Source organism: Amblyomma maculatum, chromosome 2 (assembly GCF_055883805.1).
Source record: "Amblyomma maculatum isolate TAMU_Amacu chromosome 2, ASM5588380v1, whole genome shotgun sequence".
Taxonomy (NCBI): Eukaryota; Metazoa; Arthropoda; class Arachnida; order Ixodida; family Ixodidae; genus Amblyomma; species Amblyomma maculatum.
Window position 1 is genome coordinate 158,710,971 of NC_139345.1, and position 27,804 is coordinate 158,738,774.

At 45.8% G+C, this 27,804-nt stretch overlaps 1 protein-coding gene and 1 long non-coding RNA gene across 2 annotated transcripts; one reads left to right on the plus strand and one right to left on the minus strand.

The window, feature by feature from the left end:
• Positions 1-8,520: 8,520 nt before the first annotated feature.
• Positions 8,521-10,215, plus strand: LOC146200269 (uncharacterized). Its single transcript, XR_014704809.1, has 2 exons — positions 8,521-8,907; positions 9,465-10,215. It is a non-coding gene; the product is annotated as an uncharacterized LOC146200269 (long non-coding RNA).
• Positions 10,216-13,214: 2,999 nt separating this feature from the next.
• Positions 13,215-25,390, minus strand: LOC146200270 (uncharacterized). Its single transcript, XM_084592315.1, has 6 exons — positions 25,361-25,390; positions 23,463-23,602; positions 20,766-21,250; positions 18,117-18,409; positions 14,991-15,126; positions 13,215-13,261 (listed from the first exon to the last, which is right to left on the minus strand). The coding sequence occupies exons 1-6, from the start codon at positions 25,388-25,390 to the stop codon at positions 13,215-13,217; spliced, it is 1,131 nt and encodes a 376-aa protein (XP_084448441.1).
• Positions 25,391-27,804: the final 2,414 nt, after the last annotated feature.

The window sequence follows — 27,804 nt, forward strand, 5'->3', positions numbered from 1 at the left end:
GGTATTCATGATGCATGGAGGGTATATATATAAAAAACTGGGGGGGGGGGGGGGGGGGGGGGGGGGGGACAGAGGTATATATGATAGAAAGGGAAGCACTTACGCTTGCATTACGAATGGGCTGGAAGGAACCGCCCAATGTCAAGAGCAGACTCCTGAAATCTGATTGGCTGACGTAGTGTGGCGGGAAATACGTCATGCCACGGCCGGTCTGAACCTAAAGGCAGATCAAGAGGCAGACACACCACACATCCTATACTCATGTAATCAAGACAAGCCATCACAGAGTCTGCAGCTCTCTACCCAATCTCAGTGGGAGGCCGCGCTGCTCAGCTCCGACCCGGAGGTTCAACTCCGCGTCACGGAGCGGGCTGAAGAGGTCGCCGAACGACATCGTCGGTCGGCCACCTGCCGTCCGGCCTAGAAGAAGAGCCCACGGCGGGGACGGGAACGTCAACCCACCCCGCGCCTACGACCTCTTCTTTAAATAAAGTTTACCTCCTCCTCCTCCTAAAGGCAGATGAGAGGAGAAAGATAGACGCGCTCATCAGAAAATGCGTTAAAAAGGCCCTAGGCCTCCCAACATGTACATCGACGGAGCAGCTACTGGCCCTAGGACTGCACAATACGATTTCAGAAATCACGGAAGCGGTTAAAACCTCGCAACTTGAAAGACTCAGCACGACGCGAGTGTGAAGAGCTACGCTAAGTAACCTTGGAACAGCCACAGACAGGGGGCAAAAGGAAATGGGTTGACATTGACAGGAAATCAGGGCGCACCTAAAGATCCCTCCCCTACCCAAAAACATGCACCCTGAGTTTAATAGGGAAAGGCGACAGAAAAGGGCGGAAGCGATAGAAACAATGAATATATCGGAGCAAACCCCCAAATGAAGTTGCCTACGTAGATGCGGCAGGAAACAGACACAGTCGATACATGACCATAGGACCATAGCCATAGCGGCGGTAGATGGGATGGATGATGGATGGATGGATGATAGTGGCTATGCCCTTTGAATCGGGCGGCAGCTTGCGCCGCCTAGCCAAAAAATTAAAAGAAATATATTTATATCTTCCCCATTTTTAGCTTCTAATTCGCCCGTATCTGCCCCCCCTCCCTTTTTTTTTCCTCTTTTTATTCTCTTGACTTTTTCCACCAATCCTCTAACCTCTCTTTTGTTATCAGAACGCGTTCCTCATCCATTCGTCCATCTTCCCCAGCAAATCCCAGTGCTCTCTCCAGATCTGCCGCTTTTTCCGCGGGAAGGGCAGGACGAAGTTTTTGGCACCTTAGAACAACATGTTCCGTTGTTTCCTCCTCAGTTCCGCACGCCGCGCATAATATATCTACTTCCTGAAATTTTTTCCTGTACGTTTTTGTTCTGAGGGCCCCTGTTCTAGCCTCAAACAGCAATGAGCTCCCTCGTGAGTTGTCGAATAAACTTTCTTTCTTTATATCCTGTTTTCGAGTTCTATACATACCCAATGCTGATTTTCCTTGCATTCTTTCCTCCCACATTTTCCTTTCTGCCTCCTTTACCTGCTTTTCAATGCTGCTGTTTTGCCGCGGTGTATCTCCAAACTCTAGGTACTTAAATCTGAGCTTTCGGGTTCTGTTAGTCCATTTCGTATTCAGGCTTTTCATGAAGAGGTGCTTGTACATTTTTCGTGCCCACCTTGATTCCTCCATTTCGGTTAGTCTCTGATCATATTTTAGTTTGCTAATTGCCTCTCTAACCTCAAATGATGCCCAGCCCATATCTCCCTGGACTCCTTCATTAGGTGTGTTGCCATGTGCTCCCAATGCCAATCTACCTACCTTTCTCTGTCTGATTTCAAGGCCTGACTGTACTTCTGATTTCATGCACAGGACTGCATTTCCAAAAGTGAGTCCTGGTACCATAACACCCTTCCATACCCCTCTAACAACCTCATACCTGTTATAATTCCAGAGGGCCCTGTGTTTCATAATATCCGAACTCCTTTTCCCTTTGTCTATCGTAATTCCTTCATGCTTTTCTAGGTAATTTTTTCCTTCGTTGATCCATATGCCCAGGTATTTATAGCTCTCCACATGTTCAACCTTGGTGCCTTGTATTTCCAGCACGTCCCCCCTTTCATCATTAAATACCATTATTCCTGATTTTTCACTGCTAAATTGCAGTCCCAGCTTTTCGCCCTCTTCTCCACAGATCTTAAGCAGCTCCTGCAACCCATCCCTCTTATCTGCCAGCAGTACAATGTCATCCGCGTACATCAATCCTGGTAGAACTTGTGTTACTTTCTGTCCTCCCTGCATATAGCTTGCATCGAATCCTTTATTACTTTCCTCCAGGCGCCTTTCCATTTGGCTCATGTATATCATGAAAAGCAGCGGTGACAGTGGGCACCCTTGCCTAAGCCCCCTTTTTATTTTTGCGGGTTTTGTTGTTTCCGTCTCCCATACTATCACTGCCTCATTATCTGCATACACTTCTTGTATGAACTGAACCAGGTTTTTATTCAGGCCATATTCCTTCAACTGGTCCCACAGTTTTTTCTGATCTACACTGTCGTATGCCCCTTTAATATCTAAAAACGCTATCCATAATGGTCTCTGACTTGCAGCTGCTGTTTCTATACACTGGGTAACCACAAATAAATTATCCTCTAGTCTTCTGTCCTTGCGGAAACCATTTTGTAGTTCTCCGAGGATATTCCCTCCTTCTACCCATTCCTCCATCATTACTTTTACTAACTGCATTGCTACCCTGTATATAACTGATGTAACTGTGATTGGCCGATAGGACTTTATGTTATCTCTGCTTCCCTTGCCTTTGTATATTAGTCTCATCCTGCTTAATTTCCAATCTTTTGGTACTTGACCGCCCTTTATTGTTTGTTCAATCAACTGTCGCAATTTTACTTTGCTTTTTTGTCCTAATCTGGTAATCAATCCCATGGGTATGCTATCTGGTCCTGTCGCTGTTCCCAAGGGGACCTTCCGTTCTATTCTTTCCCATTGTCTTGCTGTCATCTCCTTATATTCTTGCTCCTCGTCCCTGTGGTCCTCATTATTCTCCATTTCTTCTGCGGCTTTCACTTCCAGACTGGCAAAGGCTGTTTCTATTGTGCGCCTAACATATTCCTGTGCTTCCTCTCCCTCCACTCTTTTTCCTTCCTCTGTGGTCAGTGAGCGTTGGACCCCTTCCGTCTTTTTTGCTTGTAGCCTTATGTGGTTCCAAAACCTCTTTGCAGCATTTTTATCTTTTTTACTTATGTCCATCATCCACTGGACCCCAGCTTTTCCTATTTTGATTTGGATTAAGGTTGACGCCTCCCTTTTTCTCTCAAGGTACTCCTCCCATTTGGATTCTACTTCCCTTGGTGTGGCTTCCCTCTTCTTTGCTAATCTGTGCTCTCTGGATGCCTCTTGACGCCTGGTTATGGCTGCTTTAACTTCAGCATCCCACCAGCTTTTTGGTTTATATTTTCTCTTTCCTCTTCTAATCTTGCCCTTTTTTAGTTCTCTTTTAAATACTTCTACTAGGTCATCGTATGTCCATTCTCTATTTGGTTGTTGGTTTACTATGTCTTCAATGCGCTTTGACCCTTTTTCCAACTGTATATCATTGAGTTTCTGGTTGCTTTCACATACCTGCATTTTTGTTGCGGCCGCTGTCCCGCCAAATTGGAGTTTAATTCTTTTGTGATCGCTTCCTAAGCTCTTCGCCCCTTCTTCATCAATTTCCATACCTACTAACCTGTCATACAGCTTGTGGGACATCAGACAATAGTCGATTGTGGAATGAGAGTTATTTCTTTCCCATGTTATTTTTCCCTCACACTTTATTTCTGAATTAACTATTGTGAGATCCTGGGCTTCACAAAATGTTCCTAACATTTTGCCTGTCGTATCGGTAGCTCCATCAAAAAATTCCATATGGGCATTCATATCCCCTAAGATTATCACTTCCTTATTCTGGCCAAATTCCTCTATGTCTTTAGCTAAACATCTGAAATGTTCTGAATTTTCCTCATTCGAGTCATTTCCTGTTTTTAGGTAAACAAACCCTAGTATTGTATCTAGGTTTCCCACTCTACCCTGGAGCCATATATGTTCTCTGCAGCTTTCTGTTATCCTTTTCCAATCTTGGCCTTTGATTAGCGCCCCCAGGCCACCTCCTTTTCGGTCCTTTCCTTTTCTATTGCACCCCAGCCATGAGTATCCTTCAATGTGTGGAGGTTCTTCACTGTCTCTAAGGTGGGTTTCTGCTACACCAAATACTACAAAATTTCCAGTTTGCAGCTGCTCCTGAATTTCATCCCATTTAATTCTACTTCTACCCCCTTGCATATTAATGAAGGCCAAATTTACGGGTTGTTTCTTTTTCCTCCTCCGTGCCTTCGTCCTGCCCTTCCTCCCTCCATCTTTGTCTCCTACTTCTCGGTATGCAGGGGCAATCTGCTCGCCTGTAAAAAAGCTAGCGCCCTTCGCCCCATCCGCAGCCCAAGCTGCCATCCCGCTGGTGCGGTGTAATGGATGCCATCAGGCGTGAAGGGGAGGTAGTTCCTATCCCCATGTATCACCCTGTTCACATCCATGACATCGCACCTGAGGGCCTTCCCTACCTCCCAGATCATCTCATTAGCCCTCAGTACTTGGTGGGCTACATACGGGCCCTGTCCCTTGACTGCCGGCACTGTGCACAGCACTATGTGCACATTCTCAGCTGTGGCCCGTAGCTTCGCCACCCCTGTTCGTATCTGCCTGCCTAGGTTTTGTCCTCTGTTCTTCAGTACGTCATTTACTCCGGCATGGATGACTACCAGATTGTCTCCTTCTCTATTTTCCCACAGCATATCCCTTGTCCTCTCCACTACCTGCCCAAAACACTCGCCTGGCCTGCTTTCCACTTGTACTTTCTCAGTAAACTTCACTGTCTTTAAGACTGCCTTTTTAATTCTCGCGACATTAGAGCTCCCTACCACCCATACCCTCTTGCTGCCGGCTCCTGTCTCTTCCCTGTCAGTGGTATCCAGTCCCTGCTGTCTCGACCCCTGTGTCCCCTCTTCCCTCCGGTTACCATCGGGGCTCGTGTCCCCCATAATCGCTACATTCTCCCTGCGCGCCCCCTGTGACGCGTCCGCCCCCCCGTCGTCCAGGGTGGCATTACTGTCTGCATTCTTGTGGAGTGCCTTCCGTCCCTCTGCCTGTCTCCTTGTCCACTCTTCCACCTGATCTTCCAGTCTGCTTGCCTTATCGCGTACTTCTCTCAACTCGCGCTGTAGGTTCTCCACCCTGACGCCCCACTCCTTCTCGACTCTTGTCTCAAACTCCGCCCTTCTCTTTCTTTCCTCCTGAAGCTCCTTCCTCATCCGTTCTACCTCCTTGGTCAGCTCCCCCTCTACTTTCTCCACCGCCGTGCATATTTTGCATTTCAAGCTGGCCTCCTCAGCTTCCATCATGCTCTCAAACCCTGTCTCGTCCAGGAAGCACCAGCGCTCACACGTTCCGCACTGGACGAGATCCCCAGGATCCCCACCCTTTGCTTTCCTGGTCGGCCGCCCCATAGCCTCAACTCTGCGACAGAATTCGCCTTGCTCAGAAAATTTTTCCGGACTAGGCCTAAATACTTTTTCCTAGCGCTGTTCTATGTTATTTAAGCGATTTAAGTCCTATATGTTTTCACTTCCCTGTCTCTGATCTTAAGCTAAATTATAATCTAAATTTGCCGCCACTATACGATTACATATAAAAACTGGTAAAAGAAAAGTACTCAGCTTCGGCTTCGGTCGTCCTTCGGCATGGCTGCTGCTCGGTCCTCTCATCACGGTGGCTACCATACTAGGGAAAGAAACCGAGATAGCGGAGGAAGCTGCGATAGCGATCGCTTGCGTTGGCACCAAAGCTAGATATATTATTAGCGACAGTAAAACTGCAATCCAAAATTTCAGTAGGGGGAGGGTAAACCCCCCCACCACCAAAATTTTAACACAAGGAGTGATTGATAGGACGATCAACATCATCTAGACCCCGGCGCACGTATCTGTCAGCGGTAACGAGGCGGCCCACAGTGCAGCTCGAGCTGTACAGGATGGCTCGGCTCAGGCAGAACATAATAGAGAAGGGCGATTAATCTCGTATCAAGACATTACAGAACACTACAGGCAATGCCGGAGGCGTTTTCCCCCACCAAACACGGCGTTAAATAGAGGTCAGGCAATAGGGGAGAAAACCTGGGCCAGGGGGCGCTGCGCCGCTCTGTGCGTCAGCGCCCTCCATGGAGACCACGTCAAAATCTACGCGCAGCCCGGCCGCGTCGTCTGCTCCCCGCCTCATAGAAAAGCATGCTGTCGTCTGCTCCGCGCTGCTTTCCAGCACGTGTTTGCGCGCGCGCGCTCGGTTGTTTCTCTCCTCCTCCGGCCGCATTGTGGCCGCCGTCGCGATCTAACAAAGGGGGCAAGAAAAAAAAACTGGAATGAAAAAGTGACGGCGCGCTTTTTCGCAAAACTCGTGAAAGTGTTTTTCTCTCTTCTCCCTTTCGTGTTGAAACGATGGTTGTCGGTTTTCTTTTTAGGTATCTCGCACCTCTGTTTGTAACTGGCGGTGCCGCAGCAGCCATCGCGGAACCAAGTCGGCCTCAAGAAACAGATATATGTCATTAATGCCATCACTCGGCGCTTATAAAGGGAAAACACATACGTCAATCGTTCTATCCTCATACGCGATCCTGCTTCGGGAGCTCAAAACTGCGCATTCGCTAGGGATAACTGAAATAGGGATTGCACAGCGTAGCTGTGGAATTAAGAAGACAAAGGTTTACTTGGAGAGATGTCCCCGCCTGCATGAAAAGTCGTCAGGCATTTGCTCGTTCTTCGTCTCGCGGAGAGAGGAAACTGCCGAAAAATTGGCATGCCTCGGCTTCTCGTCAGTGATCCAGGTCGTTAAGAAACCTCTCATCGTTAAAGGTAGATAAGTCATTGATTTCGGATGGCAGCGCCACAGCAGCGAACTCCCCCTGACCGCTGTCAGCAGGAGCCAAAGGGTATACAAGGCGGCATGCTTTGTGCCTTTGTAGGGAACGCGTCCTAAACGCGCCGAAAACAGGCACCACGGCGCCGGCAGCATCGCCTAAAACGCCTGTCCCCAAAGAGTTTAATAGGCTCCTTTCAAGTGAGCAGTCACAAATGGAAAGGAAGCTCCCCAACCAGCGCCCGGAGCACTCGTCGCTGTGTACACGCGTATCAATTCTCAACGAGAAGGCTGGACCCTTCATTCTCTGAGCAACATGGAAGTGACATCAAGAGGTGCCGCCTCAAGTCCTTCAAAATACCTGCCGCTTGCCTCTGCCTTCGAGTACCGAATTCGCGTTCATGTTGTTGTTGTTTTTTTGTCTGAGCCTGCCAAGAAGCGCTCTTTGAAAACAATGTCCGCGGCGATCAATTAGTCATAATTTCTCACTTTCGAAAGCACCGATAAAAAGCGTGCCTCCAGCCAGCCTCTATGTCAGCCGGGGCACAGAAAAAAGCAAAAATAAGAAACACCACTGGCAAAGAGCGCCGGCTTTGCGCGCACAGACGCACGACCATCCCCCCTCGTCCTCACTCTCTTTCTCCCGCTCCGCGTGCACGTGCGGCTGCCTGTAGCACGCGCTCCCGGGCGAGCGGGCTGCGCAGACTCCGCAGACAGCCGCGCGCTGCGCGGGCGCGGATGCGCGTAGGTTTTGTAGTTCCTCTCCGCTCCGCTGGAAAACGAGCGCTGGCGTCGCGGAGCAAACTCCAGCTTTGGTTCCCTATGGCGTGGAGACGCCTGTAGACTGGAGTACGTACCCAAACCCAGTACTAAATAAACATATCCGATCGGACTGCGAGGACGATAAATGTAGAAAGTGTGGGGCGAGAGGAACCCTCGACCATATAATTTGGGAGTGCGCTTACTCCCCAGGCAGGGCGCAAAACGTTAGCAGTACCTGGGAAACCTTATTGCGAAGCTCGGACCCTGAGCTCCAACTCACCGCCGTCCAACTGGCAGCAAAGGCCGCCGGCGAAACCAAACCGGCCAGCATCTAATGCGACCATCCCGTGCGGCTGGGCCGCTAAGTCCCCTCCCCCTTAAAGGGAGGTGAGACAGAGCGGCCCGCGTATTTGGGTTTGCTCGGGACGGTGGCTCTGCAAGAGAGAAAACGACAGAAGAGACGAAGAAAGTCGGCTGTTCCGACTACCATCTACACCCCCAAAGGCGACGCAAGAAGCTTGAGAGAGCAGAGCCCAGCGGCCCAGGGCCCAGCGGCCCAGCGATTCAAGGCGTATGCTTTTTCAATGGGCGTTCATGTCGGCCACCGCGAGGCGGCGCAAGCTTGAGAGAGCCGAGCCAGGCCGAGCGGCCCAGCTAGGGGCCACCCTACCCTAACTACCCTAACAGCGCCCTTAGCATCAGCGCCCCTGGCGGCATCGGTGAGCAGCGGTGCCATTTCCGGTAATGGAAACGCGCCGCGCTTTTCACACCTGAACAAGTTCTAGCCACCCTAGTATGGTTTTTCAATGGGCGTCATGTTGGCCGCGGTAGCACGCTGCTCCAGCTGGCTGACTTCCGAGGTTTCGATTTCCGTGTTTTTAACTGGTGGCGTGTGTTGTTTCGTGCGCTTTTGCGCACCTAATTAAGCTTAAATTCGTTATTCCAACCGAACTTGTGTTGCCATCGACGGATGAGTGTCCAGCTGGCGGACTTGACCAGCTATTTACGTGCTTTTAACCTGTGGCGTGTGTCGTTTAGTGCGCTTCTGCGCACCTATTTAAGCGCTTTTTTTTTTTTTTTTTATACCGGAAAGCTTTTCCAGCACCTGTGCTTGTTGCCATCGGCTGATGAATGCACCCCCCGAGGCGGCGCGATGCTTTGAGAGACCCCGCGGTCCAGCGATTCGAGGCGTATACTTTTTCAATTTATTATTATTATTATTTTTTTTTGTGTGTGTGTGGTGAGCATTATTTCTCTGAGAGATTACCGAGGTAATTGTTTTAAGTGTGTACTTAGGTACGTATACATTCCCTTTTAGCGTGCATTGTATGCATGTATTTTGAAGCTTCAAAACAGCACTGACAGTGCTTACGAAACGCAATTCTGTCTGCATACATGTACTTTCAATTATTTGAATGTAAGCGTGCCTTTATAATTATTAAAAATGCAGCAGAGCGCGGCTATGCCGCGTACCTGTATTGTTTAAAACGAGTCATGCACGAACTGTTCCTTCCTTTCGATGTCATCCCAATTAAGACCACACGGGTCCCGAAATGTTTTTTTTTTTTGTTATTGTTTAGTCTGCGTTCCATTTTCACGTGTCAGTATGTTATGTACATCTGTTCCCAATCAGAGGAGCTTCCGTCTAACTGTCGGCTTCAGCCTCAGCGTCGGTGGCTTAATTCCACCTGTTCTGCTTTTAGAAAGAACACCTGGTTTCAATTTCCTTACCAACTTTACTGCCCAGTCCCTGCACAGTCTTCTTCTAGCCATTCTTGCAGGACGAAGAAACACCCGAATGACATGAAATTTTCATGTGGTCAAGTGGAACGAAGTTTGGACTCTATTCAAAAGGCGTTTATTTTTGAGGAGTCAGCACAACTATTATCCTTCAGTGCCAGCCATGTGTAGAGTGTTCTGACTGAAACTTCTTGTTTCCTGAACATAAGTGGAAGCGCTCATTTTTACAGCTTATTTCCAGCCTTCTTTGCATCAAGTTAAGTGGGCAACAATTCAAGATGGTACCTCTTTATCTGCTACACAGGATGGCAAAGTGAATATTTAGTCATTTATATATTTTGGTATATACAACATTATTTAATTAAATAGCAGGTATTATTTTAAGGGGTGAAACAGAAATTTAATACAGGCAGTATGTTGCAGCATATGAATCCGTTTTGAAAAACAGAAAGTACACATTTATATACTGCATTTGCACAAACCAAGAACAAATGCAGGGGATGACAATTATGGGCCTATACAGGTGAAAGAAGTGAAAGTTTGTGGACCGCACTTATGCAGACATTATAAACCTGCTCAAAATACAAAATGTGGTGCAAACACAGTGGCCTCAACATGTCCACAGACGAAAAAAAAAACAAACTAAAAGTGGATTAAACAATTTACAGTTCGGTCTCATAACAGGCTGGCAGTTATTTAATGGGCTTTTCAAGTAAATTGTTCAAATCGCAATAAAGATATTTTTCCACATAAGTAAATAGCAGAAATCTTTTTTTGCATAATAAATGATAAATAAGGAGGGTAAAACATGACCCATGTAATACAATAAAACAATAAGTGCAGAAAGCATACAAAACATGCATATTCAAAGGTTTATAATTTGTAGTAACCTAACTAAACTGCATGACATGCACCTTTATCTTGGAACTTCAATCGCCTAACTGTGTCCTGCATCAGATGTGCCTGCCTTGGGCCGACGAACTTCCAAACCACATTCACCTACCTGAATTTCTGCTGCCTTTTGGCATTTTTCTTTCCTTAGAGTTCACTATTGCTTATTCCCTTAATAAAACATGCCTTGCCACTCGTCTTATTTTCAGGTTCAGCAACGGCATCAGTAACTCTCGTTTGTACCCAGACCCACCCTTACTGCCTCGTCTTCCTTGGCTGTACACCATGTCCTTCACTTCTACTATGCTGACCCCAATTTAATTCCCATCTGTATTGGTATCCTCACAGTTTGTCCCATATGCAAGCACTCGTGATGCAACTATAATGTAGTTTCCTCCGAAGTGATGTACTGGTAAACTGATATTCATTACCTGGTAATACCGGCCTAATGCTTTTCACTTTATTTTTCCCCCTGACTTCATATTTTCCTCTTTTGATCCAGATCTATTGCCATTACCTGCAACAATGCTGCGCTACATGTTATAAACGGTTCTTCCTTTTCGTTTCCTCAAATTCAATTCAGATTCATTGTTCTGCTTTACCTCTTTGGGTGCTCAGCCAGCTTCTTTAGTTTGTTTATTCATTTTAGTTATACACTTCAGGAGTGATGGACACAAGCTGTGCAGTATCACTAAACTAAGAATAAAAAATGGTTGTAGAGTATTTATCTACGGAGAGAAAATAAACAAGCACAGATGTTTAAACAACTCAAACTCAGAGCAGTGGAATATAGTCAGCAGAGTAATGTGTTTTTAGTTATCGCATTTGTTTTCTAAATATATTTGGTCTCGTATGAATGTGCAAGCTGAAAGTGTTTTTTCAGTCATGTCTAAATGAAGAGCGAGTGTAAACAAGACAATATTTTATGTTGTAGTATGCTCACTTCATAAATATGGTTGTGATATACAGACCAACACGGCTGGTGAAGCAGACAACAGAAATAGATGGATTATGGTAACACTTGAAAATACACTCATGACAGGTATTATTAATCATGACAGTAATGACAGAGGTTCTACGTATGAATCAACTATTGCCATGATCACATATTTATTTCACAATGATCAATACAAAAAGTTCCCATGCTTATTTTGGTGTCAGTGGCTGTTGGCACTCTTAGTGTAATACGTGTATATAGATATATATGTAGCAGACATTCGTGCCACTTGCCAGCGACTTGACTACCTACAGTCGCGCCGCCTCAACAACACCTGTGATCCGAGCCAAGCTCCCGAAGCCGATCTGCGCACCATGATCCGCTCTATTATACGGGAAGAGCTCCACAATGATATTTCGTCGGTGCCTGCTTTCTCACGTCCACCTGTTCAATCTCCTGAGTTGCATGGCATTATCAAGGAGGACCTTGCTTCATTCACTCGTCCCATGGCTACAGAACCACCAGCCCCTTCCTAAGTCCCTACGTATGCTGAAGTTACTGCGGCACCTCCTCGTCTTCCTGCCCATCACTGGCCTGTGTCACCCAGCCTCGCCGCCCTGTCCTCGCGACAACCGGTGTGTGGTAATTGGCGGCCTCTCCCACCTCGTCCAGTTTGTTTCTACTGCGGCATCCGCGGCCATGTTACACGCGTCTGTCGCCGATGACTGCGAGATGAGCGTGCGAGCTACAGGTACGTTTGACGTGACGACGCGTACCAGCTTACGCCTCACCAATATTACACCAACAATGACCTCCGTCGACTTCCCCTGACCTGTCTATGACAGCACGGCCATCGCTTCGCCGCTCCCCATCACCCTTTCAGCGGACTTTGTCTCCCCTTCACCCCCATCTTCAGCTCCTGCCTGCCGCACGGAAAACTAGCCTGTGCAGTTTCCGGAGGTAAAACTGCACTGTCTGCCGTCGCTCCAATTCCTCCACTGCTCCAATCGAACATGTCGACTCTATTCGTTGAAGGAAATGTACTGGAAGCTTTAATTGATACTGGTGCCGCTTTTTCCGTTATGCAGCTTGACTTGTGTTTAAAACTCTGAAAAGTGTGCACTCCTTACAACAGTCCTGCTTTACGTGCTGCAAATGGAGAGAATATTAACCCTTGTGAAGCGTGCACAGCCCGAGTCATCATTGACGGTATCTTGCACTTCATTGAGTTTGCTGTCGTATCCTCCTGTGTCCATCAACTCATCTTCGGCTGGGATTTCCTCCAAAACGCCTCAGCAGACATTAAGTGTTTCGCTCCCACTCTTGAGGTCACTGCAGGCAGCGTTGTTGCCGATAGAGAACGACCTTCCTCCCGCTTAGTTATGGTTGCCGATAACGTCCTCTATCCGGACAACGAAGATATTCTTTCTGTGACTTCTGACGCCGTCACCGATGGTGACGTCCTGAGTACACCCAGCCCTCATCTCCTGTCAAGAGGTGTTATCATCATCGTGTCCCTTCTTCGATTTTGTAGCGGTTCTCTTCTTGCTGCCTTCAACACCACATCGGAGCCCATTCTTCTGTGCCGCGGCTCTACTGTTGCATCAGTTGCTTCCGCCCAGCCTGTCGCTCTTCTTCCCATTTCCACCTCTGATCGCTCTGATTCATCCCCTGCCTCGCTCAGTGCAGCACTTCGCCACACAATCAGCACCGACCTGACAGCAGACCAGACAGACGCATTGCTCGCTATATTGAACAAGCACGCAGACCCGTTCGATGTCAATTTCGGCGCATTGGGTCAACCCGCTGCAGCAACGCATCGCATCCACACTGACGGATCAGGCATAGTTAGGCGCCAGCCATATCGTATGCCTTCAACTGAGCGCAAGGTTATTCAGGAAAATGTTCGTGACATGCTTGCACGCAACATCATATGCCCATTGTCCAGTTCTTGGTCACCGCCTGTTGTTGTTGTGCTAGTGCAAAAAAAAAAGCCGGTTCAGTTTTGTGTAGATTTCCGTGCTCTGAATAGAATCACTCACAAGGATGTGTATCCCCTCCCACGAATTGACAACGCCCTCGACTTTTTACAAGGTGCCCAATTTTTTTTCAGCCTTGACTTAAGATCAGGCTAATGGCAGATCTCCATGCATGAAGATGATAAAAGGAAGACCGCTTTTGCAACACCCAACGGTTTATACGAATTCAATGTAATGCCATTTGGACTCTGCAACACTCCTGCTACGTTCGGGCGCATGATTGACACAGTTCTCCGCGGCCTCAAATGGAAAACATGTCTCTGTTACTTAGGCGACATCATTTTCTGATCATTTTAGTCGTCTCGATAAAGTTTTGACAGCTCTTTCCAGTGCCGGCCTACAGCTAAACACGAAGGAATGCCATTTTGCATTGAAAATCTATTAGTTCTTGGCCATCTCGTAGGCAGCGAAGGAAATAAGCCTGACCCTGAACAAAATCGCTGCTGCGCTGCACTTTCCCCACCCGACTAGGGTCAAAGATCTCCGCAGTTTCCTCGGCTTGGCATCATACTTCCACAAATTCATCCGCGATTCAGCCTCTATTGCCTCACCTTTACATGCGCTTCTTCACACCGATATGCCTTTCGTCTGGTCTCTTGCTGCGAAGAAGCATTTGAAATTCTGAAGCGTGCTCCGACTTCGGGTCCTATCCTCTGCGATTTTGATGACAAAGCTCCGGCTATTTTGCACACCGACGCCACTAGCCATGGCATTGGCGCTGTCCTTCTGCAACGCCAAGACATCTCTACAGAAAATGTTGTTGCCTATGCACACCGAACTCTGACTACTGCAGAACAAAACTGCACTATTACCGAGCAAGAATGTTCATCTGGGCTGTTCAGAAGTTTCATCCTTACCTGTACGGCTGTCACTTCACGGCCATCACTGACCACCACGCCCTATGCTGATTATCCTCTTTGAAAAATTTGTCCGGTCGTCTCGGGCGGTGGATCCTCTGCCTTCAAGAGTACGACTTCACTGTCACTTACAAATCGGGCAAGAAGCACAAGGACGCCGACGCTCTCTCTCGTTGCCCTATTGCTTCGCCATCGCAACACATGTCCTCACATTCCTCTCCTGTCCCAACGGAGTCACGCGATTTAAACTCTACAGTTATCCACTCTTTATTTGAGCGCCGCCTCTATTGCTCCCATGCCAGACATAGACTGTAATCTGGCTCACCACCAGAGTGCTGACCCTTACTGTCGAAAGCTGATTGATGGTCTCACCGGTGTTATGAGACCTCCAAATGCCCGTCTTTGTTTTCGGCTCAAACATTTCAAGTTACAGAATGGCACATTATTTTGGCACAACTACAGCCCACTGGGCCACACCTGGGTTCCCGTAATTCCTTCTTCCCTGCGTCCTCAAATTCTACAAGGATTTCACAACGACCTTACCGCAGGTCACCTTAGATACCACAAAACCTACGACCGCATCAAAAGTCGTTTCCTCTGGCCTGGCCTTTCAACCTCACTATTGAAATATGTAGTGTCTTGCATCCCTTGTCAACGCTGCAAGCGGTCTACGTCGCCTCCTGCCAGTCTCTTACAAGCTCTCCTATGTCCTTTCACGCCTCTCAAGTCGTCGGAATAGACTTATATGGCCCCCTGCCCTTGACTCCAGCTGGCAACTGCCGAGTCGTTACTGCCGTTGACCACCTCACCCGATACGCTGAAGTCGCACCACTTCCTTCCACCTCCGCTTCCGAAATCGTCAACTTCTTCATCCACACCATACTTCTCCACGGCGGCCCTCGCCTCCTCCTTAGCAATTGTGGTAAGTCGTTCCTCTCCACCGTCCTTGCCGCAGTGCTTCATGCTTCAGGCACAGTGCACAAAACTACATCTCCTTACCACCCTCAGACCAATGGTCTCACTGAACACTTTCATCGCACCCTTTCTGATATTCTATCCACCTATATTCACCCTCAGCACAACAACTGGGACTCTTTACTCCCCTTTGTCACCTTCGCCTACAACACTGCCGTTCAACAAACCACCACCTACTCTCCATTTTTTCTTGTTTATGGCCACCACCATACCTTCTCACTCAAAGCATCTTTCTTCTCAGTTTCCACTCCTTCTGCCGCACCTTCCCATGAACAGTTTGTGTCTCGTATCACCCACTGCCGTGATTGTGCCCGCCTTCAAACTGAAGCCACTCAAGCTTCCAGGGAAAGCACATATGATACAACCCATCGCTCAGTGTCTTTCAGCCCTGGAGACGAAGTGCTACTCTGGACATCTACTCGCATCCCCGGCCTGTGTGAAAGGTTTCTGAGCCGTTTTATTGGCTCGTACACGGTTCTAGAACAAACTTTTCCAACTATCTCATCACACCTGCATCGCCTGTTCGCGATCACCGGTGTCGCGGCACTGACACCGAAGTAGTGCACATGTCGCGTTTTAAACACTAACTGCCGACCTTAAGCTATAATTTACGACCAGGATGGTCGCTTTCGTTTTGGAGGGGGAAGGTTGTAAGCAGTGTGAGTGAACTTCATCTTCATCTAAGTGTAATCATTATCAAGTCGTGGGAAAAAGACGAAGTGGTGATGAGCTGGGGCTAGTCAGTAGCTGCTGCTTCGGCTTATCTGAAATAGAAAGGTGAATTCGCTGGTGCGACTGTCTGCCTCACGAGATATATATATATTATAATGTAATGAGCACCTTGTTCTCCCTGCATTTGTTTGCTGATTAGCCTAATGTTTGCCATATGGGCCTTGTTTCTGAAAGCCTTGATGTCGCAGGTAGCGCCCAGCTCCCACTCTTCCTTTAAGTTGACATTCCACATGACAGCTGAGGACCACCGACAAGGGTGGTTCTGGTGAGCACCGTCAAGTGTAGGTTACACGCCACACAAATATTGAGCAAACTTGAACACTGAATAACCACTATTGTAGCTTAGTTGATAAGAGTACCAGACACTATATTCGAGGTTCACAGGTTTGTATCCCACCAGTGACCTGTGGTTGTTTTTTTTCTTTCTAATCAATTATTTACAAGATTTTATTGGTATTTCACATTTATTGACACATACACAGGCACACACACAGATCAGTTAGACTAGCTTTTTACTCGGCTAACATCTGGTTGTTTCGTTCTTCTACCTTCCAGACTGTTACCGTCATCATTGATTGATCCTTAAAGACCTTGAGCGGGCATTATTTTTGGGGAAGCAAGGACTAGTAGAGAATGTTCATTGTCGTAGATTTTTTATACAATGGAAAACAAACAAAAAGGCATGGTAACAACATTGCAATACAGTGCATAACAATAGAACAATGCAAAAACCAAATGGTCAAGGGCACCAGTGCATTCATGTCAGCATATGCTTACACATTAAGGCGGTTTATAGAAGCACAATATGCACAAAGTAGTACGCAGACAAATGACAGGTCGTATATGTTAGTAAAATTTGAGAGAGCGAACAAAGCAAAACTCACTTTTGAGGCTACGCAGACAAATGACAGGTCGTATATGTTAGTAAAATTTGAGAGAGCGAACAAAGCAAAACTCACTTTTGAGGCTACAGTAAGGTAGTTAAGAAAAATTTAAGTCAAAATGCTGCTCATTTTAATTTAGCAATTTGGACAGATATTAACAGTCTAAATTTCAAGTTCAGACATTCCTGGACTATAGATTTCGGAATCGAATTCCATTCATCAATGGCCAGTGGCAAGAGAGACCTATTGAAGGTATTTGTGTAGCCTGTTATTAACCTTTTCAAAATTGGCCAACGGGCACTGCCATATTGGAGACTGGGCTGTGCTCATAACACAGAAAAAAGCTGCGGATTCTGCGGAAGGAACCACCACCGGCCTGAATGTTTCACGTTTGGCCTCAGACCTCCTGGAGGCCAAACGTGAAACGTTCAGGCCGGTGATGGTCCCTTATTTTCATAATGTGTCACACCATATGAAGAAGATAGCAAAGAGGCATTCTATCCCTAAGCTCTGCTCCCGCACGTGCAGTGATGGGCGTCTTGGCTGCCAAATCAGGCACCGAACTACTCATGTTCTTTGCACCATTGGAGTGGTGTATTCCATCCCACTTTCCTGCGGGAAGACGTACATCGGGCAGACTGGCCGCTGTATTAATAAGCGACTGAGGGAGCATGCGCTAAATGTTAAGAAAGATGACAAAGGTGTTCATCTCGTGTCCCATATTCTTGCTTGCGAGTGTGCACCGCGATTTCATGAGACGACGATTCTTGGCAGAAGCAAAAATAAACACGCGGTTGGCACTTGAAGCTTTTCATATCAAGAAAGAAGGCGAAAACTGTATTAGCGATATTAGCTACAACCAATGGTAGCTGACGGTAACAAACTGGATTCCAAAGGCAGGAAAGCGTAGCAGGGGGAGGCAGAAAGTTAGGTGGGCAGATGAGGTTAAGAAGTTTGCAGGTGTCAAGTGGATGCAGCTAGCACAGAACTGGGTTAGTTGGAGGAATATGGGAGAGGTCCTCGCCCTACAGTGGGTATAGTCTGGCTGATGATCACGATATGTAGAATTTTTATAGCCTTTGCCTATTACCTTATAAAATGAATTGGAAGCTAATGCTGTATTTTTATTACATAGTCTTTGGGAATTATTATTTAAAAACTGTGGTGGTGAAAATTTATAAGTTGATTTGTGTATGCAACAGGTCAGATTAAATTTGCAGAACGTTTCATTTTGTTCTCCCCCTTTCCAACAGAGCAGGAAAGAGGCAAGACCAATTCACAATTGTGCACCTAACTGTAATTATGACTTGGCCCGTTATGAACACTATGCACATTAATGCTTACATGAGCACCACCGAAGCACGTTGGGTAGCTCTGCTTGAGCAGGCCAAAAGCAGCTTTGTAGCTCTCGGTGCTTTGAGAGCTGTGCAGCAGGACCGCTAGCGGCAGCGCTCCAACCACGGTCGCTGCAAGCACCAGCGTTACGCTGCTTTGGGACTCATCGCATGAGGCTGTGCTGTCGATGAATATAATCTCCTTGGCAGAAGTCAGCCCTTGCGTCCTCTTCATTATTTGGGTGACTATAAGAGCTGCCCAGCTGGTACCATCTTCAGATTTTGTGATCCTGACATCGATCCCTGCGAAAGGTGACACGTGCTTTTAACCTTGTACTATCGGCTGTGTCAATGCTTCATGTGACGTAACCAGAACACTATTTTCGTACAAAATAATAGAGACCTTTCTTTAGATCCAAGCAGGGAGGTAGAAAATAAAAGCAAAATGCAATGAGAAGGCAAACATTAATTAAAAACATGAAATAAAATTGCAGTATACGACAAATGCATTTTCTAAAATATGCTATAAAGTTTGTTGCCAATGGTAATCAATACCATTTGTAGAGGTAGAGCTTGCCACTCGGAAATTGTTCTTAGAAAGTGAAACTTCAGAGCATTAGTATGCATTAAGTGTGGTGTTCATCTGTGATTATGATGACAACAATTTCTGAATTTTTCTAAAACTTTAGGTAGGTATATACAGGCCAAGAGAGATGCCTAGTATGGCATGATTTCATTGTGGAGAAAGGGTAAGGCTGACAGTCACTGAAATGAAGGAAAGCATTAGGGAGAATATTTATATCATCTCCTAATTTGTGGTGTTGATCAATGCAATTATTTCTTTTGCCTGAAAGATAATTTATTAGAGAGTAGAAATGTGTTCACAAATGACTATATGGGGAAGGCAGCAATTGTGCGAGAACCGCCTGTGCTTCTGTGATATCAGGAGCAGTAAGACCCTCTTTGGTCCCACCCTTGTTGTGTAGCAAATGGCCTCCGTTTAGGTTATTTACTTATTTTTGACCGGAAATAATGTGGTGCCTGCATTAAATTAACACATGAAAATAGAATGAAGTGTAAATAATAGGTGGTAATGAGAAATTTTATTTCGGATTCTCAAATGAAAGCAGTAGTAAATACAGCATGAAAAGAAAATTATGTAAATATTCTGAGACACAAAACATTGCTGTTATACTACATGACAAACCTGTAAGCTTCAATTCCGTGTGTAAGAAAGACTCCAGCCTACCAGAAAGCACAATTGCTATCTGGCTAACACTACGACCCATTACTACAGCAACAACCAGATAGGCAGGGATATTTTTGAAGCTTACTGCATTGCTAAGAAGCCGGTCACATGTGTAGCATAACAGTCTTTTGTGTTACAAGGAAATGAGATAGCCTTCATTGATAAGTGCCTTTCACTGCAGCATAATCCTTGATGTTTTGTTTTGGTTTCGCACATTTCACCGTATATACTTTCTAATAAATCTTAAGTTGTTAGACAGCACCCGTGTCGTCCTCTCCTTTCTCTCTTTTGCACTTTTCCACAATGTGAACTACTTTTAACCCACCCAATACAGTTTACTGTTTATCATGGCTTTCCACACATAATTTTTAAAACCGATTTTTAATAGGGCGCCCTTGCTGAGCAGATATGCGTATATAATTGAGGGCTTTGTAGAGCTGTGCATGTAACAAAAGTCAGAAGTCTCTGGAATCATGGAAAACACGCAGAGGAATTTCTTTTTTTATTTTGATAGTGTGGTTGATTGAATTGGGAAGTTTTTCATAAATGATATTTTAGATGTCGGATCATTAAACAGGACACAAAAAAGACGAAATAATTACTGTTTGTGCTATCCAGGAGTAAGGTTTCACTGCTGGCAAACAGTTATCAAGCTAATGACTGCAAACACCTTTTATAGGCTATTGTACACTTTCTTTTATGCCTTGTTTGCACCGTATCATTCTTATGGTGCATTCACCCTTTTTTTCACCTTCATATCACGAGATTTTGCATTTCACTTAGTATAAGCCATGTTCACCTTATCCAGCAAGTAACATGGCAATCATATGGTGTCTATGAGGCTGTGAGAAATTCATGGTTTTGAATCTTAGCCATTCAATCTTTTTTCTGGGGTATTTTATGTGACGCAGTACAAACACAGACATGTCACTTTATATTGCTCTTGCCAACTTAACATGTTATACCCACTATCAACTCTCACAGGCTAGATGCATGCTCATGACAAGTTTAAGATATGAAAATATTCACTGCAGCTTGTAACGCTAAAACATTAAATACCACATGAAACCAGTGGGATTTGTCTACATTGCATTTTCATGCACCAGGCCTATTACTATGTTAGCGGCTCCTGTGGCAGGCACAATGTTCACGAGACAGAGAACTGACTGTTTGGCCTGCAAATCTCAAAGTTCCAGGTATTGAAAAGTGGAGACTAACATGGCCATTGCTCCGAAGCTTTATGGTTAAAGCCTGACGTGGCCTCTAGAAGGGAAAAGAAAACTGTAATGCAACCTCAGATGTCGGCCTTTCCAGGCTGCAACAACGTTATGGATTTATGCCCTGAGGCTATAAAATCGCAAAAAAAAAATTTCTCCATCACATAGTACTGTTGAGCATATTGCAACTTACCGTTATGAAGATAGGCTGGTGCCTTTTCAGCCAGCTTAGTCAAAGGATCTGCAGTACTGCCAAAGTGTTCCTTCCGCCAGACCCGGTACCAGTTGTAGACTGTGTTGGCACTCGGGTTTACAGCACCACTCGCCAGTTTTTCTAGCCCGTCATCCTCTACTTCCAGCTTTCGTTGGTGTAGTGCTATGGCCTCTGCTGGGCTGTGGCCATCATTAAAGTAGGAATGAAATGCTGCCCGAGTGTCAGACGTGCTCCGCAGCAACCGCAGGCCATCCGCGCAGTCAGTAGCATGATTATGGTCATCCATGACCCTGATGACAGCAGGCAGCGGCACAGTTCGCTTCAAGAAGCCATCCCTCTTCTTTGTGTCCTTTGTGACTTTCTTGACTTTTATGTCAACGAAGGCTGGGCAGTTTGTAGCGTTCCGGCCAGCAGTCTTGTTGCGACTGCTATGCTGGCATCTCCACCTTTTGTGGAATACAATCCTAGGGAAAAAATGGGGGGCTATAAGAATGGCTTCAAAATAGTCACAAGCAAAAGCTATGGGAAGTATGGTTTGACATGCTTTAGCAAGGTTGTAGAGGGGGTTTGCATTAGGGGGATGCTCAAGCTTCACCTTAAGAGGTAAAAAGCAAAGCCTCAATTGCCTGCGAAGTTCTCGGCGAATAACCATGCATTACACCAGTGTTGAGTGCTTTATGGTACGGTTAAAAAATATTCTTATAGCAGCTGTCCATAGGCCACTATTAGGATACAAAACCCAATTTTTTGAATTAATGAAAACTTTGTTGTCAAGCCTCCATTCAATGCAAGGAGCCTTCTTAGTTATGGGTGATGTGAATATCAATATGCTTGGTGAAGATTCATCTTCTGAGTGCCTAGAAACCATACTTCGCGCTTCCACTTGTTCGAATATAATTTCCTTGCCTACCCATGTTACCGATACCGGTGCCACACTTCTAGATATCTGCATTACCAATTGTACATTGTGACCAGTGCTTATCAGGTGTGCTTTCCCTTTATATCAGTGACCACATCCCAGTTTTTACATGTATCCCGACATGTATTAATGACGTGCAATTTGCCTCTTTCACCGAAACTGGTCATGTACGCTGATGACACAAATATTTTTTTCTCCGCACAAACCTCTACCAAATTGAACACTGTCATAAATAGTTATTTGAGCAAACTTTGAATGTTAAAAATGCTAAATGTATTATTTCGAGCCTCATAACAAAGTCTGTGACACTGAGCTAGTCCTACACTTTCAAGGTGCAGCATTGCAGTGTGTGACTTCAGAAAAATTTGTAGGCGTCTGGTTTGAAGAAACCATGTCGTGGAACACACATGCTAGCAAGTTGGCGATAGAATTAAGCAAAACAGTTGGCTGTCTCTATAAGCTGAGAGGATTACTTCCAGTAAAGCTCAAAAAAGCAATATGTTTTGCTAATTTCTACTCTAGTCTTTCATATTGCATTTTAGTTTGAGGAGCTACAACCATCCATAATTATAATAAACTAGAGCGGCTACAAAAAAAGGTGCTACGAATTCTTGACAACTTTTATGGAAACCCTAGCCAGCTATTTACTGATCGCTTGTTTACTAAACATCATATGCTTAAAGCAACTAAATTATATGATTACAAACTGTCTTTCTATATGCATAAATGTACCCCTCCAAATGATACACACATCCCTTGCATGCTTACAGCTTACGTAGGGAAGTAAAACCAGTGCCACATACATGAAAAAAAATTATGGCCGGGCCACTCTTGACTACCGCATACCATCACTTTATAATAAACCTAAAGCCCACATTGACTTTACTGCTCCACCTAGCGCATTTAGACACGAATCAACAAATTTTATGATGAGGCAATGAATATTACTGTGATGTTCATATTCATTTATGATATCTGATGTGTGTATAATTCTTTAGGAAGTGTAAACGCTGCTTTTGCTCTCATGTTCATATCCATTTTTATTGTGCTGTGAAATGCACTGCGAGATGCTGCTGTAGGCCCAGTCAAGCTGTCTGTGGTAGCTTTTTCCATGGGGGACCCCCGACTTGTAGGTTGGAAATAAATTGGAAAGTAGAATGCCCCACCACTTTTTATTATGTTTTTTATATATTTTTACTTTAAGTGTGTTTTGGGGGAAAGTAAGGTGCAGGTTTTCGGTGGGCATCTGCACCAGGTCATACTGCCGTTTCATTCTGCGATTGTTAATAATAATAAGTGGTTTATGGGAAAAGAAAGTTGCAGTATTTGTCTTTTTCTGTGGACACCTAAAAATAAAGATTAGTTTTTGGCGTAAGAAAAGTGCGGTATGTCCACTCAAGGTCATTTGGATGATGCCAGGCGAATTCAAAGTTGCATCCCAAGAAGTAGAGCTTACAATCTAAAAATATAAATTTACATTCCAGCATAACTAAGCAGACTTTTGTTTCAATTCATATATTAGAAAAATGATACATTGAAATTACACTATACTCATTTATTCTTCATTTAAGAAGCCACATTAACTTGTGCATTATGATGCTGGGCCATCAACAAATTGAATGCACAGATACTATCACACAAAATGAAACAACCAAGAACTTTCAGTTCAGTAGAGAGAACATTGGGTGTAAGCAAAATTAGTTAATCAAGAGAAAACTACAAGGAACGAGCACATGCCAAGTCAGGTAGTAAAATACCTTTTAGGATCGGCCACTTCCCAGTCGACTACCCACGACGTACTCGTAGCATTGCTGTAGCTGCTCAGCCACTCGTACGCGTCCCCATCAGTGTTGAGGGCGACACGAAAGCATTTGACGTTCTCTTCTGCTGCAGCGCGCTACGACAATGAAGCCGGTAATGCAGGCAAAAAGTTCAGCAGAAGCCAAGAGCGCGCGTACGGCGCTACACGAACGAAAAATTCAGCAGCAGCCCGAAGCGTGCACAGTTCAGCAGAAGCCAAGAGCGCGCGTACGGCGCTACACGAACGAAAAATTCAGCAGCAGCCCGAAGCGTGCACACGCGACGTTACCCGGCAGGTAGGCAGTGAAGCGCACAAACGACGTTACAGGGCAAAAAACGTTCAGCAGCAGAACGTCCAGAAGCGCGGCGACAAAAGGCGCGCGCGCGCAACACCCAACAAGCGAGAGGTGCAGGGAGCAGGACGTCCAGAAGCGCGGCGACAAAAGGGGCGCGCGCGCAGCACCCAATGAGCGAGAGGTGCGGGGAGTGATAGCCGCTGGCCGGAACAGCCCGCTTTCTTCGTCTCTTCTGTCATTTGTCTCTCGCGGAGCCACCGTCCCAAGCAAACCCAAATACGCGAGCGGCCCACGCGGTGTGGTCCTTCTCTGTTGGACAATAAAAGTTTTCAACAACAACAACTCAATGCGCGCGCTCCCTCCCCTCTAACGACCTGTGCAGGAGGGGCAGTTGCCACCTATGGCCGCTAGTCTCCGGGGCGCTGCGAGCCAACCCCGCTTCGCTCGATGGGGGCCGATAAATGTTCTCGAGGTAGCCTCGGCGCGCGCTGTTTGAGACATTTGCATAGAGTTGCTGGACGGCCGCTCTCAGCGCGTTGAGCAAGAACATGACAACCGTGTCTTATGCAGCCACGACGTGCAAGTGGGGGCTATAGTATATGTGGATCTGAAAACACTGAATTTGGCATTGTGTGAGGGCGCATATTATCAGCTGGCACAGCTGGATCATTTGCGACTGGCAGGAGTAAAAGTGAAGCAAGAAAGAAATCAGCGTTAGCAATCATTTATTTTCCTCTTAAAGGAGCCGCGAAGCGCTTCGTAATATGATATCGGTTATGCTTCAGGTCACTTCTTTATGTCACAGGGATACTAGCTCAAAAAGAATTACAAGAATCGGTGCACAGGAACGGGAGTTATTCAATGAAGAAATTTAAAAATAGAAGCAAACAAAAAACTGCCCTCAACTCAAATTTTGCGGGGCTTCCCATTCCCATTTCGCTTTCCCATTGACGTCATTGGGTGCGGCCAATCAAAAGAGGCAAACCGATGACGTCGCGGAAGTTATCACTGCATGGTTGCCTGTTTGCTTTAACTCGTTCCTGCCAAGGATGGCAGCGTCGTTTCTATGGTTACAAGGAACACGTGGGCGTAAGTTGACAGCGTCGCGTCGCTCCCATGTTGATAAACAGGTGGATGGTCAGTGACGCTTCACCATCCGATATCAGCACTGCTAGCACCTTAGGAGTGCATAAGAAGTCACCGTAAATGGACTTGCCAGACTAATCGGAACTCAAACGCGAGATATCGCGACGGAGCGACGATCTGCGCGTTATTCCGTGCGGGGATACGCCGAAAGGGGACGAACAGCAGCCGACCAGCGTCGTCGCGTTACAGTGGTCGCGTCCACCGCGCGGTGTTGACGACGATCGCCCAGCAACGCTGCCAGACCACCACCAAGCTGACGATGCGCACTGGTAAATATGAACCGCAGCACTTTTTTTGCATCTTTCTTGGGACTGAAACGAATTCTTGTAGAATGCAGTGGCTCGATTAGATCGTTTCCGCCAAGTCGTTCTCGGTACGCAGGCACGCCTCGCGAACTTCGAAAAACAACATACGTGTATATTGACGAAATGTGCCTTGTCCATATCGCGATTAAAAACGTGGTGATAGAGCCACTGTGGTAACATTACGTTCAATTTTAACCCCGGAAGTCACGCGAGCGGAGAAAACACCACACTGATGACTTGAAACTGTTGCTGCGTCCAGGTGTACGGAGCCTCTGTGCTGCCGAGATGTTGAGCCATGTGGTTCCACATTAAGGACGTTTGAACCTTTCCAACATGTGTGCATGCTGTAAAAGCACAGTATTTCACTGGATTCACTAGTGCAGCTTACTCATTTATTATCATTGCATATGTGTAGAAAGCACTATCAGTAATGTAATGACTAATCTATAGCAGAACTTATTAGATCTATGTACAACCTTTTCTTTCATATTTTTTTATTCCCTGAGGCGAGAAAACATAAAAAAAAAACACTCTACATAGGGTATTTTGTCTCAAGGTATGGAGGTGATTTGTGGTGGTACTCTTTTTGCAGTATGCTAGACATTTGAGTCAAACCAATGTGGACTGGAGCTTTGTAAATCCCGAGATTGCTCTTTCACAGATGTCTCTCTTCTTTTCATTCTAGAAAATGTTATGTGGCCTACCACCAGTTTGCAAGATGAATTTGGGGAAGAGACTGAACTGGAGAACAAAGAGTGATCCCTTCAAGTGCGGTGACCATGATTAGGAAGATGTTTCCATCGGAACGCTACACAGGGTTAAATTTCCCAACTGTGAGGGGTAAAAAATAAATAAACCAGTTTTGTTTTTTCAAGCTTCATTTGTTTATACAGTGCACAGCTTGCAGCACGGATTACAGCATGTGGTACTGTTAAGCCGAAAAGCAATTAGTATGCCAGGCAAAGACAGAAAAGGGCAACACAGATATACAACTTTTGAAACACTTTTTTTCAGGGCTCTTCATTTTCGGTCTTACACTTTCCGGAACCATGAGGCCAAACTACAACACCATATTGCAACACCAAGAAGAACCGAGAAAAGCAAATGCTTCCCCTGTGGTCATGGTAATGGCCATTTTTTAAATTTTCCTTAGCAAAACAGTGCACAGGGTGACGGAACAGAGTCATGATGACACTAACACAGAACTCGCTAGCAACTGAATAAATATATTGCTTGCAGGCAAGAAATACTGCATGCTGCTCCACAAAGAGACATGCACCAACTGGCCAGGCTACTTTCTGTGATGCATCTTGGAAAGGCTCTTGTGCTTGGAAAGGCTCTTGTGCCAATGGCACTTCGGATACACATATAGGTGTCTGTTCCAAGGCTCAGCCACAACAATACCTATATTCTGGTAGTGAGGCAAAAGTTCTGGCAATGCATAACTTTGACCTGCAGCTATTTTGACGCATGGAGTATTGCAGCAAGATATGAAGGCAGCAAGGTATGAAGCAGACCATGTTGAGCTTCCAATGTCGAGAGCATACCAAAAAAGAAAAAAGAGGTTCATATTCTTGATGTGCAAGATTCGACACCTACTCCTTGCTGCCAAGTATACTAACCCGGATAGCACTTTTGGAGCCACATAGATGATAGGCAGCACTAAATTCAAGCAATGGTCACTCCAAATGCAGCAAGGTGCCAGTGACCACTTCACTTGGATGTTGAATGAATGCAGGGGCAGGTCTACAGCAGAGGCTGAAGGATAATAGGAAGCGTGGCTTCTATCACTGTCAACAATGTCTAGAAGTTTTCACAAATAGGAATCTGTGTTCTTGTCACCCTGAGAGACGGATAGAAATTTAAATCAACATGTGATCTGAGGAGATGAGCACCAGTTACAAAGCTACAGTTAAAATTTTCTGTGGAAGCACATACAAAGAAACAACAGAAAGAGCTTGTGAGCAGAGTTGTATCCTCACAGCTGCTACTTTAATGACGTCCAACCAAAGATTGGTGATGTTATCAAAACACACATGCGGAATTTCCTGGAGTATGTATAGCAGCGAGACTTATATCAGAAAAACAGTTTACGTGGCAGTTTTTATCGGTCATATATCTAGACAGAGATCTTCCTTTTAGCAGGCCAGTTTCAGAGAGGGCCACAATCTGGACCACAGGTTTTGTTCAAGAATATTTTCAGTTCAGGTTCGTCCCAGCGCAGCGGCACTGCATTACAACTGGCACATTTCGCTGGTTTTGAGTTCTGCAAATTTCAACAAGGTCATACACAACACAAGCATTGCTTTCTAAGTGCTAAACATTAACTACAAGAAAAGCACAGCTGTAGGGAGTTGGTGAAGGTTCCAGGTAATATCGCTGGACATATGAACACAGGGCTTCGAACAAAATATAAAGGAAGGAAGGACAGATCTTCATTTCTGAGCTCCGTAATTTGCACTCCATAATCCCTCACAACGTCGGAAAAAGATGCTGACTGGGACACACTGGACCACAGCAGATTGTTTGCATGCCACTTATGACGTCTTGCA